This window comes from Halichoerus grypus, chromosome 11 (assembly GCF_964656455.1).
Source record: "Halichoerus grypus chromosome 11, mHalGry1.hap1.1, whole genome shotgun sequence".
In the NCBI taxonomy this organism is placed as follows: domain Eukaryota; kingdom Metazoa; phylum Chordata; class Mammalia; order Carnivora; family Phocidae; genus Halichoerus; species Halichoerus grypus.
The window spans coordinates 27,515,744-27,536,998 of NC_135722.1; the positions used below are offsets into that span (position 1 = coordinate 27,515,744).

A 21,255-nucleotide genomic window follows, 5' to 3' on the forward strand; every position below is an offset into this window, starting at 1 on the left:
TGTCAAATGCTGTTGCAAATAAAAATGGCAAATCAGATTGTCCAGTCCATTTTTTTATTCCAATTTTAATTTCACAAAATGTTTCAGAGTTTTTGTTTTGATTGTTTCTTGTTTGGTTTCATAGGATGTTTCCTGTTTTCTTTTATATAATGGTAACCTCTTTATTAGGATATGCCAAATCCATTAAATAGATTTTAAATAAATGAAGATTAATTTAATGCTCCCTTGCAATTCAAAGCTCATTAAACCAAAACTATGAACTTTAAGAGATAAAATTCAACTACTGCCATATAAGCTCCCTCCATTTTCTAATAAAAATAGTTGAGATACCTATTTAGAGTAACCAAGTAACAATTAGAATACCTCAAACCCTGAATGTTTTCTTACTTTCTTTGACCCAATTATCTCAACAATATAAAAAGATACAGTTTGTACCAATACAAAGTATACTGCCAGGAAAGATTTTTAACAAGAGAATTAAAAAGTAATTAACCAATCACTTAATTATTAAGAAGCTTGAAAAGAAAAAATCAGTTGACATAAAGCATTTATGCAATGCCTCAAATAAGAATAAGTTCTTGAGTTACTCAAATAAGATAGCAAATACAGAATATAAAGAGTAGAGCTCCCATTTGAGTATATGGCACACACATCAGATTTGGGATTACAATAGTGCAAAAGCACTATTAAGTTAATATTGAAAAGTTAAAGAAAGATTCAAATTACTTTGTTTGAACCTACTACGTGACATGATGTGTGTCTGTATGTGTGGGGTGGGGGGTAGAATCCCAAGAAAAACAAGTATACTACGCAACATCTCATGTTATAACATTTTTCTGAGAAATGATATGCATCAAAACACAAACATACTAGAACTTACGACATTTCTTTGTCATGTAATAAAAAAAACTTGAATAAAAGGATAAATCTAGAGATGTTTAATGAGGTATTTGTTTTTCTATGCTTATTAAGTTCTACATTCTATAGGATTGAGACTATGAAATAATAAAATTGTTTATACTGTAACTTTTTACAAACCTTCCCCCACCTTCCCCAGAGTTGTCATTTACTAGTAGATTAAATTTTTATTTTATAAAAATATTTTATAGTGGGAAAAATAATTCTGTTCATAATTATTTTGAGTTTAAGAATATAATTTTATCAAATAAAGTTATACTAATAAATATTTGTAATTATAATACCTTAATGAAGGTATTAGATTAAATCTTTCCAGATTTAATATTGACTTTTATTAAAATTCACACAGTTAATTTTAAAATACAGAGGAACTTGTGTAAATTTTAAAAATTGTAGCTATAACCACACTCTCTTGGTAGCATCTTATACTGATATTTATGTAGGGAAATCATAAAACAAACATATTTTGGTTCCTCTTTCTAACGCTTTAAAACATATCCACAAAGGAGCTAATGGCAAATATACTTAACCTCAAGGGCAAAATAAATTGCTAAATTGTCAAATTTTACTAGGATTAAGCAATGGAGCCACATCTTTTTGTGATTTCTATCTGATTGAATACTTGGTATTCTAAGTTTTGACATGAATTTTTTTTTAAGAACACATGATGTTATTTTCAGAAATATTATCTACATTTACACTGGCCTCAAATAGTACATGCTTTGCAGAACATTTATTTACATTAGTTTTTTTTTTTTCGTTTTCTTTTTCAATAGGTTATTCTATTAAACATTTTTAAAAATCTTACATATTCTGAAGACTCTTATACATGGGGTAAGCAAAATATTGTAATGAACAGGCTGAAGAGAATAATGGTATAATATTCAAAATTAATTTAACGTATTTTTTCATAAGTGATAGTTTCATATTATTCATATGAACATTTGTATTTTTTGTTTAAAAATGTTTAATGGGTAACTTCTTAAATCAGAAATTTGTTGCTTACTACTTTATACTTGAAACCTTTAAAATGTAATTCACAGATGTCCAAAAGCTCATAGCTTGCCTGGAAAAACAATTGCTAAAATCCAAATATCAAACAGAACATCCAGCTGATGTTAGTGATGCAGTGGTAGGTTAAAGATACTAAAGTTTAAAATCAGCTTAGAATAATCCCATATTGAGTATAAAATGATAGCCTGTCATCAGGAACAGGCTGACAGAGCCAGGTCCAGATGGGAGACTGGCTGGGAAAAGAGCTGAGGCAGGTGGGAAAATGATGGGAACCTGACGGCAGACAGGACTACTCCCTCTGCTGGCAAGGTTCTCATCTGCTTGAATTTTTAACTAATGACTAGCTTTTCTTTAATTATTTAAGATAACACCAATAAATTATGTAAGGTGTTCCTTCTTTAGTTGGCTGTTCTGCATTTCCACATTTTCAAATTCATGGCATCCTATTTTTCACCAGATTAATTTCTCAGAGATATAAGGATCCAATGTTTCACCAGGAGGTCCAATTATTTATCTTGTAATTTAATTGCATCCTAAGCATAAGCAAATGTAGCATTGCTTTTATGATATAAGGCCTTTAAAAATTAAGAATGCCTTTGATTTTATATTTGTTGATATATGTACCTTCTTGAAGAAAAACATTTCTTGGGCTATAGACTTCACAATCTCTTTCTCAGGCTCTGCATAATGCCCCGTAATGAAATAATATAGAAATGAACCATATAAATCAACTATACAGGGAACAAGGAAACAGCATGTCACAGCAAAACAGCATAGATGTACAGCGCCAAACCTATCTGATAATCTAATGATCTGAGTTTATAGATATTATGTACTAATATGTAAGAAATTAAGAATTAATGTTTACATAAAAATTTGTTAAATTTTACAGAAAAATTATTCAATATTTGATTTTCAATGTAAGTTAATAGCTGCAGCAAAAACATTTAGTAAAAATCTGTTCTAAGATTTTGGCCTACAACCAGAAGCTCCCAGAACAGGAGGGATCAGCTTTTTCACCCACTGTTCTCATCTGAATCCTGGCTTAAAAGCTATTCCAGCTCCCAGCTTTCCAGAAGGCTCCATCCCAGGAATCCCTGCCTGCCATTTGGTTTGCTGATTTTAATCTCTCAGGACTTTCTTACAGTGGCTCTACTATGCTGAACTGGCACTTGCTTCTAGAAGTGAGTTATTATTAAACCTGTAGGTCAATTGTGGCACTAACAACTCTTTGGAAGCTTTCAGCCACAGTGTACAATTTGCTAGTCTAATTAAATATTAATTCTATGTGTTACATTTTGTGGCTAAGAGCTTTTATTTTCCATCATCAGCCTGGAAGAGAAAGAGGTTACAAGGCTAATTTAATCTCTCCCCTGGTCCTCCCCAACATTCAAGATTAACTACATAGGGTGCGAAAACATTATTAAAGAAGCAGAAACTCTTTATATAATAATAATACTGTAATTAATAGCAAAGGGCTAAAACATAATGTTAAGATATAATATATGACCTCATACTTAAAGAGCTTTAAATTATAATTAGTTACAAGCACATTTCGTTTCAATATTAAGAAATAAGTATCTTTTTTTTGAAGACAGTAATCTTTCTTTAAGAAAAAGTATGCATCCAGGTATATAAATAGGAATAACTCAAAACTTACATTTTCTCACAGGTATTTTTCAGACAGCTTGTAACACCAAAGATTAAAAGCTTAATAATTTTATTTGTAAAAAAAAAAGGCAAAATTAAATAAAGTTGTATCTATTTTCTATACATAAAGAGTGATGAAGTCAAAGATAGTTTATAATAAAAATAATTAATGTTAAAGATCCTTTCCTCTTTTTTCTTCTACCATGTTCAAGTGGACTGAACACAGAGGTCCCTCTCTGCTTCTGTTCCCAGAACAGTTGTGTCCATGCCTGGACACTGGGCATTATAAAGACTGCAGTCCAACAGCCAAAGATTCCATATGCCCAAACAGATGACTCAATCTCCATACTGTGATGAGACGTTTCACTATTTCTATCATTGATATATTTGAAAATTTTGGCTCTAAATAGTACTTTAACAACCACCACCACTACAAGGAAGTACAGTATGAATCACCATATGAAGTGTAACATCACAAAGTTACTTTAGAACAAAAAAAAAGTTTTAAATTAAAATTAGTTTTCTTTTTATGGCTTGCTGAATATGCTCTGGTTAGATTACGTATAATGAAAGGTTTCTAAATGGTAATTTTTTCCTTTAGAGATGCACACTTATCTTACTGACCATTTCAAATATCTTGCTCTTATTTAATGTCCATATTTACACTAAGATAAAATGGTACATACTCTGCAACTAATTCTCTATATAGACAGAAACTTACAGAAAAATTGGAGTTTATTTGTGTAAAAAGTTTCAAACATCCTTGGCCAAGAAAGTAAATTAAATACATGTGTATAATGCCTACAAGCTGAGACTTGATTTAAAAAATTGATCAGATACCAGAATATGTAACAGAAAACAGAAGAAAATAAAAACTGGAGCTATAAGAATTATAGGTTCTTATAAACAGCCTACAGTAGCAAAGTTGAAACACAGTTCTATTATTTGTTATTCTAAAGAATAATAGATTCTGTTTACAATGCACCAGACTCATATGAAGTTACTAAATTTTCAGAGACTAGAATTTGACACATATGGTGCAAAATTAAAATAGGTTTAATACAATTCAGTTGACTTCTTAAAATTGTTGCTTTTTAATCTTCTAAAAATGTTAATCTCTTACAATCTACTTCAGACTAGTTGAGAAGATCTAGAAAAATAAAAATCAGATTCTCAGTTGAGAATATCTTGATTAAGGAACTCATGAAAAATTGACAGACAGAATATCTGACTTTATCTTTTAGTAATTGATAATTATGATCAAGAGATTAAATCTAATCTCTAGTTTTCATCCTTAAATATTCTCCTTAATTAAGTGCACTTAGATTACGTTATGTGACAGAAGGTGATGTTATGCTTTCCTATAATGATGCTTTTATAAAAAATTACATTAAAAATATTTTCCAAAATTTTATAGTTATAAACTCACAAAAGTCTGTTGTTCCTTCACCGTGCAATTATTTTTAGTTCTTGTTTTAAGAATAAAAGATTTCACACTGAGAGAAATTCACAAGGCCACTGGAGTCCACCTCTCATAATCCCATATTAGTGGTTAGTTCTAAGCAGTCCATTACTTGACTTAGAGTTTAGCTGCTAAGATACTCAGCATGAACACAAAAGTTTATGGATGCGAAAAGATTTGTTCTGAATTTCTCTACTTTGAAACATTCATTCATTCCAGTGGGTTCAAAGCTTTATTACATTAATGTTGTAAAATATTAATTTGAAAATATATCAATTAAAATAACACACTAAAATCTTCAATTTTCAAGAGACATTATAACAAGACATTTTCTTCCTGCTTTCCTTCAGAAAATGAGTTTTCCTTGGTATAAACTAACATACTGGTGATGGTTTTCTTCAAAGAGATAGATGGGGAAAAAAGTCCACAGATCAAATTGTTAGAAAACATGGGTTATATGATAAAAACTGAATAAGACTATTAACTGACCAAATGCCAATGATGACCAGTCAAAATATGTTCTAGGCCACTTTCAAATCTGAAATCTATTCTGAATAAAATAAAGTTTAAATAGTTTATAAACTAATGTTCTGTAAGCAAATACATTAAATGCTGGCAATATTTAGAAGTATTCTAGAATGAGAAAATGTTATTTAATATTTTATCGTGAATAATGTCAAAGAAGTTTTCATCCCTGCATTATTATATAATTAAGGAGAAATTTATTAGGTGGTTGTTTATATTTAAAAATTCCTTTAAAAAGTAGGTTATGACAGTTGGAATAAATTAGCAATAATAAAAAGTAAATTTTCTTCCTGAAAGGAAAGCTCTGAGAAAGGTGTAGAAAAATACACACCCCCCCATTTTAATCACAATTCTAAGTTCTTGGATATTTATTTCCTGACAGTTTCAGGTAAAAGTGCTTTTGATCAATAAAAACAAATCAAGAACAACCTGTCATAGATTGTGTAAATAAAATGCATTAGCTAAGAGAAATTTATTTTCCTTTCACCTTACCAATGAAATCATAATAAGGCATAAAACTAAATTTTTTTGGCATAAAACTTAATTTTTATTTCCAAAAAGAATAAATGTTATCGGTTATCATTTTCTTCAAGCACACAACTGTCACTAGGAATTGAAAATAAAATTAACTTAAAAGGCACAAAATGTTATATAATTTGGAGGTGGATGACAGAGTTCACTAACAGTGAGCCAGTTCCCATTCATAAGACCAAAAAAAATTATAGCTTCATATCTTGCTGATATGGACATCAAACAGTATCCTATTGTAACTGCTTCAAAGGTATCACTTTGCAAAAACTCTCATTAAAAAGTTTTGAACGGTGCACAAACATTTCTGTTTCAAACAGTAAACGGGAAAAAAGCAGTAGCATGTTCAATATACCTGAAATAGAACAACCTTTAAATTAGAAATTTATACTTAAGTTTTAAAGAGTTGAAGTAATATTTCTCATACTTAAATAATACATAGTAAGAGTTTCAAGGTAGGGTTTTAGTTATTTTTCTTAGATGTAACCTTCCCTCTTTTTTTTTTTTAATCCACAACAACCTTCATTCGACAACAGTTTTGAACAGTTGAGTTGTGAGAACGTGAGCAGCTGCTGTTATTATAACTAAAGGTCTGTCTACGGCTTGAGTCTGAGAGACCACATGTTCGGCTGTCCTCTCATCTTGCCATCCTCACCAATTAACTATTAACATGGAGGGCTGTACACATGCTCTGGGGGGCTCTTTAACAGGCTTCTTGGCGAGTGGAACAACTACACAGCAGGGATCTGGGAACTGGGTAATGCTGGAATATAGGGGAGCCGGCCGTAGTTCTGCTCTTTCTAAGGACACTTTACTCCATAGTCTAGCATGTAACAAAGTCTGTATTTAACTTGGCCATTTTCACATACATTTTCAATACAATGTTTCTGAGCAGATGCTCAAACTATTTTCTAGAATGAGACATATTAATATGAGTAATGTTACAACCTCACAGGGAAAATTGTTTAAGACGATATATTTTTTAAGACATTCATAATATATTTGATGAATAATTTTAATGCTTTCTTAACAGATATTTAGAATTTATTTTTATATATTTGCTTCAATCTATGCTTGTTATTTTTTCCTGTGCTGTTATGGAAATAAGTTTTAACCCAAAGAAAATAAAAAAAAATTCCAAGTTCAAAGTTGTGAGGCCGAACACAAAATATTTCAAAGGCAAATTTGAAAATAATTCGTTTTCATTCTGCTTGCAAAAGTCTTATTATAACAATAAATTCAAGTCAGTTTTGAATCTATGTCATTATTTTCCCTATTTTAACTTTTCCTCCTCTTTGCAATTTCCTTAACTATGTGTTCCTTCCCTACAATGAAATTAAACATGGGAAGCATGCCAAAAGTATAATAAAGGGTAACTAATCATTACTGTACAAGTCTGACAGAATGCTAATAACTAAAGAACACTGATTGGCTGTTTTACCAATTTAAGAGATATAGATATTTTATGGACTTTTAATCTAGTGATATTTTACACAAAATATTCAACTAAAGGTATCACAACTCTATTACCTATAGATGTTTAATTATATGACATTTCCAAAGATATGAAACTACATTTCTATTTCCTACAGAAACCTCTTTATTATCAAATTCCAAGCTCAAGCATGCAAACACCTACATATACTCATTTTCTGCTCCATCCATACTATCTTTTACATTGCTGAGAAACCTCCACAAGGATCAGGACCTTGTTTGTCTTACGCACTACTATATGCCCACGAGTGTCAATGCGTGCAGTAAATATTTGTTAAGTGAATGAATGAGTTAAATTACCCTTAGACATTCAATCACCCACTTAAATCCTGACTCAGTCTGTAGAATGGCACTTGTCGCAGCAGAGAGGAAGCTGACGTACGATGCTAGAGAGTCATGGTACAACACGGTGAGGTTACCATGATTTAGCTGGCCATCTGACTTCATGCAGGCCTCCGGGTCTGTGTCAGGCCTGACCCGTGAGAAGACTCTGTCGGAGTCTTGTATGAAAAGAGAAAGAAAGCTGAGGATTTCTACTGCTTTGATGCACTTGTACAACTTATTTTTCTGTCGCCTGATCTCTGTTCAAATTCTCGATTTCGGAAGTCTTTTTAAGTAAGAATAGTGAAGGTAATGATTGCTGACATATACTGAGTGTCAGTACTGCGTCAGCACATGTTGTCGCTAATCCTCTGAATTCGGCCTTCTGCACCCCATTTTTACAGAGGAAGAAGCTGAGGCTGACAAAGTTAAGACTCGACTAAAACCATATGACTAATTGAGTCTATCTGTCTCCAAAAGCCGAGGCTCTTTCTGTCATTGAATGCTACCTGCGCACAGTCTGTTTCTTAATTTTGACGGTATTTTAGTCCTTCCATTGTGTAAGCTGCATAGCATGGTGGTTAAGAGTATGGTAATTAGAGGGTACTGCTCTGGTCTAAATCCTGCCCCTCCTTAGTTGTGTGACCTAGGGAAAGTCACTTCAATTTTTTTGTCCCTTGTATCCTAATCTGTAAAATGGAGACAATAATAGCACCAACCATATGGGCTTATTGTGAAGATAAAATGAGTTAATATTTGAAGACAGCTGAGGTTTGCAACTGGCCCAGAGAAATCACTCTGTAAGATTTACTAAATAAACTCGGAGTCCCCTGGTTCTGTTTATTCATATGTCTTTGATTAGCTTTGTAAGCATAATGCTTCCAGTTCTTATTCTCTTTCCTTAGCCTAAACATTGCGATTTTCCTTGCGGTCTTTAAGAGTTATTAGGAGTTTTATCCCCTATTTACATCATGATTGGCTTAAGCAAACTGTTAAGTCTTATATTTTTCTCCTAAGTACTTTGATATTAAAAAAAATATATGGCGAGATGTCATGCTCAAAGATCAAAAGAATAATTTGTTTCTTTTAATAGCTCAACTGATATTAGGGCCAGAAAACTACTTATATTCTAGCTAGAAAAATTGCCGAGGGAAGAGACTATGGAAAATGGGAAAATTTTAGATGGATGAGCAGTCTTTAAAAAAGATATTCTCTATTTTGAGGAACACGTCTTAATTCTTGCTCACATTATTTAACCTTAGACTCATCACCAAGTCTGACCCTCCACTTTCCTATTTGCATTTCAAAATAGTTTTTTTACTGGTACCTTAAAAAACATAAATTTAAACTGTGTCTTTTCCAGTTATATAAAGTTTTAAATGTATCTATAAAATACCAAAGTGCAAATATTGCATAATGTTCAGACATGCAGTCCACCTTATCATCTCAATCATTATTTAACTGGTGATATAGATAGGACGACTTGAGCTCATCTGATAGTATGACCGTTGTTTCCTTACACAGGAAAATTTGAAAAATTTTTTTTCCTTTTTCTTGCATTGATCCCTTTGGACTAAAGAAAATTACATGTTACATGTGTTTATTTCATAATTGTTTTTCTTTGCTTTGCAGTTACACATAAGGAATTATGCTTCCATCCTTTTTTCCTCCCCTGATTGCAATGAAACTTTTTACTTAATCTTTCACATGTACTAATTTATCAAGGGTTTTAGAATGATAGTTTTCTCTTTAAAAACACTGAACAATAGCCATGTTAGCCTAGAACTTTCTTCCTAATGGAAAGTTACTGCCATCGGAGGTAGTTAATAATTCAAGATACATAAAGATGTAGGGTGACAGAGAGGAAAGAGTAAGTTTTAAACAGATCTGAGTTTGATATTAGCTTTAAATATGTAATTAAATATGTGACTTTGCCGAATCACGTAATTTCAGTTTAATCTTGTTTGCAATTGGCATTACGCCTATCTTGCAAAGTTTTTGTGATGATTAGGGCAGCTACCTATATAACTTAACAGTGAAGATGTTGGAGTTTGGAGTCAGGGAAAGACATGAGTTAGAACATTACTGGCCTTGCCACTTATTAACTATGTGACCTTGTAAAAATAGAGGTAAGGCTTGTGGTCAATATTCAAGAACATAATGCTTGTAGAGTGCTTGGCATGTGGTATGTGCCTAATAGTTATAGTAATAGCATAGTTGCAGTACTAGTAAGAGTAGCAATATTTTCACCAGTATCTGATAAGTCTCTTCCAAAGTTTACTTATCACCGTAATCAAGAAACTCATTAAAGCTAACCAAATTTATTAAAGTATTAACTTTATAATGACTTAACATCATTAACAATGCAAACAATTTAAGTATGTGTACAATGTCTAAGATGATTAGAGAAAGGAGTTTCCCTATGATATTCATGTGATTGTAAACTCACAATGTTAGGTTCATGCACAATCTGTAAAAAGCCCTTAACGGAAAAATAAATTATCCTCTTATAAAATTATAAATAAATTCTACTGGCCAAGGAGGCAAAATTCATTTCTTATTTATGCCCAACTTTTCAGTCATAAGGCTTGAAATATGCTGGTATATCCTGTATATAATTAAGGTAACTAAATGACATTTTAACAAATTGGCCATTTGCAGATAAGGTTGGGGTATGTTAGAAAAAAGATGCTAAAATCACATAATTTATAATAAAGATTCAAGAAGTTTCAACAATCAGATATTAGAAATAATTTCCTAAGTAAGAATCATTATTTCTTTAATTAACATTTATCGAACATCTAGGAAAAGCCTAGTTGCTGTGCTAGGAATCTTTATACTTTATTGTCTTTAATGATGTATTATTATCATAAACCTAAGCTGGCAAAAAAGAAAATTATAAATATGTAGCCCTAACTTCCCAGAGACCACAAAGCATTAGATATATAAGATTATATGAAATCACATATTTGAGGCAGACAGTAAGTACCTTGGTAAATAGTAATACTAAAAAAAAGAGAACTAGTGAATGTAAAGTGTGTTAACATATAATTAGAATGTTAACTAATAAGTCAAAAACAATTTGAGAACATGAACTAAAGTTGTGCAAAAAATTCAAATTGGAATACATTGACCTGTTAGTAAAAGATAAAACTACAAAACTTTTAGATGAAAACATAGGAAAAAAACCCTAGAGAGGGCAAAGATTTGTAAAATGGGAGGAATAGGGGAGAGAAATTGCTAACCATTAAAAAAATTGATAAGTTAAACTTCATTAAGATTAAAAACTTCAGCTCTTCAAAAGATACTGTTAATAGAAAAGGCCAAGTCATAGACTGGAAGAAAATTATTGCAAAGATATACCTAAAATATTTAAGGAATTTTACCATTCAATGAGGAGATAAATGACTCAAAACAATGGACAAAAGACAGACAAAAGAAGACAGGCAAACAGCCAACAAGTATATGATAAGATGGTGAACATCATTAGTTATCAAGGAAATGCAAATTACCACAAAGTCATACATTTTACGTGCACTACAATGGCTAAAATATGAAAGACCAAAAATAAAAAGGTTTGGAAGGATGTGATTCCTAGAGAGATGAAAATACATATCTGTACAAAGACTCATACATTAATGTCCATAGCAGCTTTATTCATAATAGCTTCAATCTGGAAAGAACTCATGCCCATCAGTAGAAATTGTGGTATATTTTTACATTCAAAAACTAATCAGCAATAAAAGTAAACTGTGGCACGTATAACACTGTAGATGGTGCTGATATTAACCAGTATGATTGTTTGATACTGTAAAAAAGTAAACTGTGGCACGTATAACACTGTAGATGGTGCTGATATTAACCAATATGATTGTTTGATACTGTATAATGAAATGTGTAAATATTTTTAGATCTGCATAACTCGGTGAATCAATGCCTTCCAAATGACCAAGGAATGAAATGTTGATATCTTGAATGGGTAAAAGACCCATTCAAAGCACAAAATAAGCCAATGCCTTTTAGTGTAACATACTATGAAAAAGTTCACTGATACAGTTTTTGATTCCACATTGTAATTAATGTTTATAAAACTATTATTTTTTCAGTTTCAGTGTATATTGAAAAAGAATATCCACAATTATCTGAAAAGGCTATTAGAACAGTTCTCCCTTTTCCAACAATATATCTGTATGAAGTCAGATTTCCTTTTCATTTTTCAACCAAAACAATGTATCACAATGGATTGAATAAGGAAGCAAATATTAGAACCTGCTGTTTTCTACTAAGGAAAAATGTAAAAACGTTACTCTTCCTGCTAAAATTTTTGTTTTCTTTTGGAAAATCATTATTATTTACAATTGTGTAATCATTTTATTATTTTAAATGAATTCATAAAAATTTAAAAATTTGTTTCAGTTTCTAACATGGTAAATATTAGATACAACTCAAATGAAAAAAAAGTTGAGATTGTCCATAGTTTTTAAGAGTGTAAAGAGGTTCTGAGATAAAAAAGTTTGAGAATCACTGGACTAAAGTTCTGATCTGATATCCTCATAACTCTGCTATCAGATTTACCAACTATTTTGTAACTTATCTTTTTTTTATCAGCAGCTTTATTGAAATAACAATTCACCCATTTAAAGTGCACAATTCAGTGGTGTTTTAGTATTCACAGATATGTGCAACCCTCATTCAAGGCAATTTTATCACATTTTCTTCACTTTAAAAAAAAACCCAAACCTTCAATCTTTTTACAAATCACCCCTCTGCATATTCAAGGTCTCCATGTCTCACTACACTCCAAACCCTAGGTAATGCTATTTATTTTCTGTCTCTACAGATTTCCTATTCAGGACCTTCATATTAATGAAATCATATAGTATATGTTCTTTTGTGGCTTCTTTTACTTGGCATAATCTTTTTTAAGGTTCATCCATCTTGTAGCAAATATTAGTACTTCATTCCTTTTTATAGCCAAATAATATTTCATTGTATGGATATACACATTTGTTTATCCAGGCATCAGTAATGGAGATTTAGGCTGTTTCCATCTTTTGGCTCTTATGAATAATGGTGCTATAAACATTCATGCACATGTTTCTATGTGGACACATGGTCTCATTTCTCTTGGGTATATGCTAATGAGTAGAATTGCTGGGTCATATGATAACTCTATGTTGAATCATTGAAAAGTGCCAGACTGTTTCCAAAGCAGCTGTACCCTTTTACATTCCCACCAGCAAAGTATGACGGTTCCAATTTCTTCACCTTGCCAACATTTACTGCTACCTTTTATTTTACCCATTCTAGATAATGTAAAGTAGTAGTATCTCATTGTAATTTTGATTTGCATTTTTGATGATTCATGATGTTGAGCATCTTTCATGTGCTAACTGGCCATTTGTCTATCTTCTTTGGAAATTGTATATTCAAATTCCTTTCCCATTTTTTACTGAATTGTCTTTTTATTATTGAGTTGAAAGCATTCTTTATGTGTTGTAGATACAAATCTCTAATCAGATATATGACTTGTAAATATTTTCATCTATCATTATGATTTCTTGATGGTGTCCTTTGAACATAAAAGTTTTTAATTTTGAGGTGCGTGGCTGGCTCAGTTGGTAGAGCATGTGACTCTTCATCTAAGGGCTGTGAGTTCAAGCCCCACATTGAGCATGGAAGCTACTTTAAAGAAAAGTTTCTAAGTTTGATGAAGTCCCCTTTGTCTATTTTTTTTTTCATTGTTTGTGCTTTTGGTGCCATATCTAAGAATTCTTTGCCAAATCTAAGGTTATAAAGATTTTTCCCTAAGTTTTTTTCTAAGAGTTTTATAGTTTTGGCTCTTACATTTAGGTCTTTGATCCATTTGAATTAATTTTTGTACATGCTGTGTGGTAATAGTCCAACTTCATTCTTTTGCTCATGTGGCTATCTAGTTGTCCCATCCCATTTGTTGAAAAAGATGATTCTTTTCTTATTGAATGGTCTTGGCACCCTTGTTGAAATCAGTTGACTGTATGGATTTATTTTTAAACTCTCAATTCTATTCCGTTGATTTATATGCCTATTTTATGAGAGTACTACACTGCCTTTTACCGTTGTTTTATAGTAAATTTTGCAATTGAGAAATATGAGCCCTCCTACTTTATTCCTTTTTAGGATTATTTTGGTTATTCTAAGTCCTCTGAAATTCCATAGCCATTTTAGAATCAGCTTGCAAATTTCTCCCAAAAAGTCAACTGGAATTCTGATAAGGACTGCATTGGATCTGTAGATGAGTTTGGAGACTATGGTCATATTAATTTTGAACCTTCTGATCCATGAACCTCGGAAGTTTTTCTATTCATTTAGATCATTAAAAATTTCTTTCAACAATGTTTTGTAGTTTTCAGAGTATAAGTTTTACATTTTCCTTGTGAAAATTATTCCTAAGTATTTTATTCTTTTTGGTGCTGTTATGAACGCAACTGTTTCCTTAACTTCATTTTCAGATTGTAACACAAGTTTTTAATGTTTATCTCCCAACTAGAGAGTAAGGTCTCTGAAAGGAACCAGTATCTTGTTCAATTTTAAAATTTCACTGATATATAAAGTGGGCTATAGCACTACCAGTCACTCAAAAACAGTGTAGAAAAAATGAATGAATGAATAAAATAGTAAAACACAGCTCAATAACTAAATTTATAAGAAATGCAGATTTTTCTCCCCAATTTGTTGAGAGGGAAATATTTGGATTTAAGAAATCTTGATGTTGAGAGGCACCTCACTGGCTCAGTTGGGACAGCATGCAACTCTTGATATCAATTCGGGGTTGTGAGTTTGAGCCCCACGTATTTACTTAAAAAAAAAAAGAAATCTTGATGTGAAAAGTCAAAATTTTTTTCTGATTAAGATTTAATTTTTATTTTGCTAAAAGTTTGTAATTATTGAAGAGGAATGCTAACTTGAACAGTAGAAAGTTGCTATGGTAACCCTCAGAAAGCTCAAAAGCACAAGTCGCTGACAATGTATGGGGATACACTGTCAATTACACTTCTCTCTCCCCTTGTGCAGGAAGGAATACAGTGCTATATCAGACCATCTTAAAATGCTTAAATAATCACTTAAAATAGTGAGTTTTTCTTAAAGGAAAGTATGAACCTTTTCCTATACACTGAAGGAAAGCTCATGAAGGAATCCTCATGAAGGATTCATGTGTCACAAACTTCACATGGTCCTTAACAAAGTCTCCGCTTTAACCCTTATACAGTATGTTTAGATACAGCATCTTAAAATGGTATTTCTTTATCTCCTTGGCAAACTCCAAATTTCAATTATATCTCATATTTCTGTTAATGTAGTTATATGTAGAGTTTGCATAGACCCACGTAATCTCACCAAATACAGTCTTGGTTTCTGTGATTTGCTTGAACATGTCATTGCAGTTCAGACCTCAGTTGCAAAATAGGGATAATGCTTTACTTGTCCAAAGGCAGAAGCCTAGCACAGATGAGCCCCATGTCATTCCTAGCTCTAAGATAAAAGATAGGAGATTCACTAGCTTTGAATGAGTTCTAGAATAAAAACCTGTTACATATTCTAGTATGTGGTTCTGCAATCCATTTTCTGGGTTCAAATCATGGTTTCTCAAGTACTGAACATTCATCTAGCTTCTTAATTTTTGTGTGCCTCAGTTTCCTTATGTGTAAAATGGAGATTATAACAGTAGTTATATCAAATTTTATAGTTATACAGTTATATAAAAATTTATAAGAACCATTAGATCCTGACTTTAAGTGTTTTATATTTATTAGCTGCTATCACTATTGTTATTATTATGACTTCCTAGAGAAGTAAAGGAAAACAAAACTCAAAACTCTTCTGCTATAAATGTCATTTTAAATTATAGTGTTTTAAAAAATTTTTTTTTATTATTAACATATACTGTATTATTTGTTTCAGGGCACAGGTCTGTGATTCATCAGTCTTTCACAATACACAGTGCTCACCATTGCACATACCCTCACCAATGTCTATCACCCACCCACCCATCCCCTACCCCCCCTTCCCTCATAGTGTTTTAGTATGTACATTAGAAAAAATGATTTCAGTGATTTTGCTTATTTTGATTTTCACATTCCATTCATTGCAGCCAATTTTTTATTATTTCTAGTATATACAATATATATACATATAAAATAATACCATGGAAAAATATATGATGTAATTCTAGTTTCTCTATTACCTGTACAATAATAATAATGACGAAAATTGTCCCAAACTTGCCTCTTGAACAATCTTTTTAAAAAAATTTCTTTTGAGAGGGCACCTGGGTGGCTCAGTGGGTTGAACGTCCGACTCTTGATTTTGGCTCAGGTCATGGTCTCAGGGTCATGAGACTGAGTCCTGCGTTGGGCTCCGTGCTGAGCATGGAGACTGCTTAGGATTTTCTCTCTCCCACTTCCTCTGCCTCTCACCGTCCACACCCCTCACCCACTCTCTCTCTCAAGGGAAAAAAGTGAAATAAAAAAAGAGAAAATAAAGTTTTTTTAAAAGTTTTATTTATTTAAGTAATCTCTACACCCAATGTGGGGTTTGAACTCATGATCCTGAGATCAGGAGTTGCATGCTCTTCTGACTGAGCCAGCCAGGCACCCCAGCCTATTGAACATTCTTTTTTTTTTTTAAGATTTTATTTATTTATTTGACAGAGAGAGACACAGCGAGAGAGGGAACACAAGCAGGGGGAGTGGGAGAGGGAGAGGGAGGAGCAGGCTTCCTGCGGAGCAGGGAGCCCGATGCGGGACTCGATCCCAGGACTCCGGGATCATGACCTGAGCCGAAGGCAGACGCTTAACGACTGAGCCACCCAGCCGCCCCCCTCTTGAACATTCTTAAGAAAAGGACTTTTTGAGCCATTGAGGAAAATCTTGCAAAGATCCCTCTTTTTCTATCTGGGGAGGACTGACCTCTTTTCCTGAGAGTGTAGCTTCAGGAGGTTTATACGTAGAAACAGCAAGGGAAGAGGGGAATTGTCCTATTCAGATCAACTTTTTTCCTTTTCTTTTTTCCTTCAAAATTTTGAACGTGGAAAAAGATAGGTAAAATTTACCATTTTAACCATTTTTAAGTGTACAGTTCAGTGATATTAAATACATTCATAATGTTGTGCTACCATCACCACTAACAATTTTCAGACCTGTTTTCATTTTTAAAACTGAAACTCTGTACCTATTAAATAATAACTTGCCATTCCCTCTTCCCCCCAGATCCTGGCAACCACCATACTACCGTCGGTCTCTATGATTTTTAATACGTTAAGTACCTCATGTAAATGGAATCACAGTATTTGTCTTTTTGTGACTGACTTATTTCACTTAGGATAATGGCCTCAAGATTCATCAGTGTTGCTGCATATGTCAGAACTGCCTTCCTTTTCAAGGTTGAATAATATTCCGTTGCAATATAGGCCACATCTTGCTTATGGATTCATCTGTTAATGGATTCTCAGATTGCTTCCACATTTTAGCTATTATAAATAATGCTGCTAAGAACACAGGTGTACAAATATTTCTTCAAGACCTATGTTCAGATCAGCTTTATGATTAATGAAAAGATATCAGTAAAAGATATCAACCTCATGTCACAATGATATTATATGTTTACAAGAAATCAAAGAAAAAAATAATAACATTATTAAAGATGGACTTACCATACACTCACTGTGTATTAAAACCACAAATACACAACAATTTAACAATCTAAAGTAAAAGACATTTTCCTCTCTGGCATTTCTGAAATCTGTTTTACTTAAATGGCATATGAAAATAACTTATCAGACTCAGACTCATAAAGCATTTATATATTGCACTTCATTATGTCACACTAGTTAGGGGAAAGAACTTTTGGGACAATTCGTACCTGGATAAGATGTGTTGGCATTGTGATGATACAGGCTGAAAGAGAGGTTCGTAGAAGACCACGGAGAACATACAGGAACTTCGTAAGGCTGTGGCTATTGTCACAGTTTTCTGTACAGCAAATGTCATCTCCCCACAAAGGTGAACCAAGATTCTGGATTCCTATTCTTAAAATGTTTTTCTGTTTTTTCTAGAGAAAAGTGGGAGGGAGGTAAACACATTAGGTTTTGTTAACCAGTAGGATACCTCTTTTACTTCTCTTTGCCAGTTTTTAAATTTATGAAAGATTAGGGAGATAATGTCAGTAGAGGTGGTAAAAACCTTTATGTGTAGTTAGTATAAGGCAATAAAGGAAATCTGCATTATTACAAGAGTGCAAAAAAAACCCAGCTGATTTTTGGAAAATTTGAAGACTATCAAAAGTCTCAAGCTTCTATATTTTAACAGTGACTACTCTAAGGATTATGTTTGAGGCGCCTCAAATAATATATAAAAAATCAGTTAGCAATAAAGAACACCTAAACCAGAATGCTTACAAACCATTCTTAGTATTACAAAATTCTACAAGTCTTTCAATAAACTATAATTTGCTCAATATTTCTCATTTAATGCTCCTGCGTCCAATGCCTGGTACTTTGTTTGAAAGAAGTTAAAAAATGTGTGTTTTGGTTTTACACTCTATATATGCCTTTACTTATTCTTCTTGAAGCTATTTTTACAAAATAATTTAAGTTCATTGCTTTCATAAAATTGAACAAGTAAACATCTAGAAGTTAAGACTACTGATATTAAGGTCACAATAGTGACTAATATTTCCTGGGAAAAGAACGTTTAAAAACCATTAAATAAAACCTAGGATGATTATCAATAAGTGTTTGCCAGAGATGTATTTATAACAAATTTTACTGTTTGGGTTATTTTAACTGAACAAATGTTTTATATATGCTTTCCTTAGCAATCTGGCAAAATTTCTGGGCAAAGGAGGAGACATTAGCAAAACCTGGTGCATGGAAATAATTGAAAAATCATTACTACAATTCCAATGGGGAAAGTAAGTTTTCTCTCTTAAAGCAAAAGTTTGGAACATGTGTCATTTTTGAGTGTGACTTCTGATGAAGCCAGATCCTACAATATATCACTTGTTATTGCTATAATAAAACTAATAAAATTTATTTAACTAATATAATTTATTAACCAACCACTATCTCCCTGATATTACAGATGAAAGTTGAGTTTGTGTATTTTTGAGAATTTATTAACAAAGGAAAGTAGGGAAAATGAACAAAACACTGAAATGTTAGAAGAGAAAAACAAAGGGGGACAATAATTAGTAAAATGGAATTATAAGACAGATATTCACAGTCTGGACTGTGTAACTAAGAAGATGTGGTTTTGGGCAAGACCCTACACTACTTAGGCATTCATTTTCTCATCTCTACAATAAAAAGGATAGAATAGAACATTGTACTATGAGCCCATACAATCCTTCAAATATATAAAGGAACACAATGAGTTGGATAAAGCTATTGAAATGAGATTACAGAAAAAGGAATTTAGTTTAAGCACATTTAAAAAAACCTTCCTGACTCCAAGGACCTGGAACATGATGATACTATTAAGGCAGCTGGTCCAATTTTCTTTTTTGGTCATATTAAGTTTATGAAGGCAATAACCTTAAGATATATGTTATGATCCTCAGCAATCCATAAAAATTGTTTTCTTTTTTAATTTCTGCATTACTTAAATGAAATGAAGGTAATAATATGTACCAGGGCATGGGTTAGAAGTTTAAATAAGTTTTTGATGAATTCATGTAAGATATTTGTGAACTGATAGGTTATCCCTTACACTGTATTACTTAGAAACTCAGAATTTAAGTAAAATGGCAAGATTCAGTTTCATTTTGTCATTCCTAAACTTGTTTTCTCATGAACTGTAGCTTAAATTAGATTCTCAACAGAGAGAGTGATCTGGAAAAAGGGAGAGAGAAACCTTCCCCCAAAATCTAGGTATTAGAACAAAACCTGAAGGTAGAAGGAGAGCAGCATTATATTGTTTCCCCTGTCAACACTTCAGAAACCAAAGGTCGGCTGTATATTTTAACCTAGTCACCATTACCAACTATTGTAACAAAGAACATCCGCTAAAAGTTTATAAGAAAAGTGCTGTTAGGTGCAGAAGCAGGAGAACTACAGAGGTTTAGCGACTTTGACAGATATACTGATATATCTGAAAATAAAATGAAAATGTTAAGCCAAAGAATGAATAATAAGGTAGTTAAGTGAGGTAGGTACTCAGCACACTAGAACATAACTGAGATAATACTTCAACATAGGGAATACATTTATATTTTTTTAAAAAATGACAGTAATTGCAAAAACAAAGGCTGAATTACAAATTTCCTGTGTCGTTTTGGACATATAATTCCTTTGCTCTGCCATATAATAATGGGGTACATCGTGAGGCATAATAAAATTTACAAATTAAACTTTTGTGGAAAGCTGAACAATAAATAAATTTATTCCTATGAGAACATCTAAAATCCTTAATCTGGTATTCTAAGTAAAATCAATGTTCAAATTTCGTTTTTATTGCACATTTCTTAGATATTTAAAAAATCATAACTTAAATGAAATTATGACAGCAATTTGTAAATATCTCCATTCCAAGTATCTTTACAGATGAGCTACAATACTTACTACCAAGGTAATTATATAATATATAATACTCAGTTTCTTATAGCCTACTTCAAATAAACTAAATGAGGTTATTTGAAAATATAAGCTTATTTGAAAATGTAATAGATAGAGAAAATAAGATGAAAATTTCCTTTTAAAAAGAAGGATTTGGGGCGCCTTGGTGGCTCAGTCGGTTAAGGGTCTGCCTTCAGCTCAGGTCATGATCCGAGGGTCCTGGGGTTGAGCCCCACGTCAGGCTCCCAGCTCAGCAGGGAGTCTTGCTTCCCCCTCTCCCTCTGCCTCTCCCCCCTGCTTGTGCTCTCTCTGTCTCTCTCTCTCTCTCAAATGAATAAATAAAAAATCTTTTTTTTTTTTTTAAAGGAGGATTTATTTCAGGATCAGAACATTATTTTGACTCAGGAATAATATTTTTTGAAGTAGTGCTTCACAGATGCATTTTTGTGGCTTCTTGAACTCATCTAAAGTTTCTGAGACAGATGTACAGATGAGGTAATTTAGCAAATGATACATTCTATAATATAACAATATAGAAATATAGTAACAAAAAAACACAACATAAAATTTATGCTTTTGTTCCAATAAAATTGGAATTTTATAACTTACTGGCATTTTGTAAATTTTTTTCAGCATTCTTGGTATTCACCATATAAATATCTACCTCAACTCTGTTTAATCTTTATGTAAGTCAATAGTTGTAGAACCTCTGGTTCAGAGAGACAAACCAGTTCAGTTTGTTGTTTATCAA

The 21,255-nt window shown here is 32.3% G+C and overlaps 1 protein-coding gene across 4 annotated transcripts in view; it reads right to left on the reverse strand.

Annotated features, from left to right (window-relative positions):
* Positions 1-21,255, reverse strand: part of ELP4 (elongator acetyltransferase complex subunit 4) — a 251,816-nt gene that overhangs the window by 137,276 nt on the left and 93,285 nt on the right. For all 4 annotated transcript variants that reach the window (XM_078058252.1, XM_036105447.2, XM_078058251.1 and 1 more), the window contains exon 7: positions 17,813-18,001. In XM_078058252.1, coding sequence (XP_077914378.1) covers positions 17,813-18,001 — 189 coding nt within the window. The remainder of the gene's footprint in view (positions 1-17,812; positions 18,002-21,255) is intronic.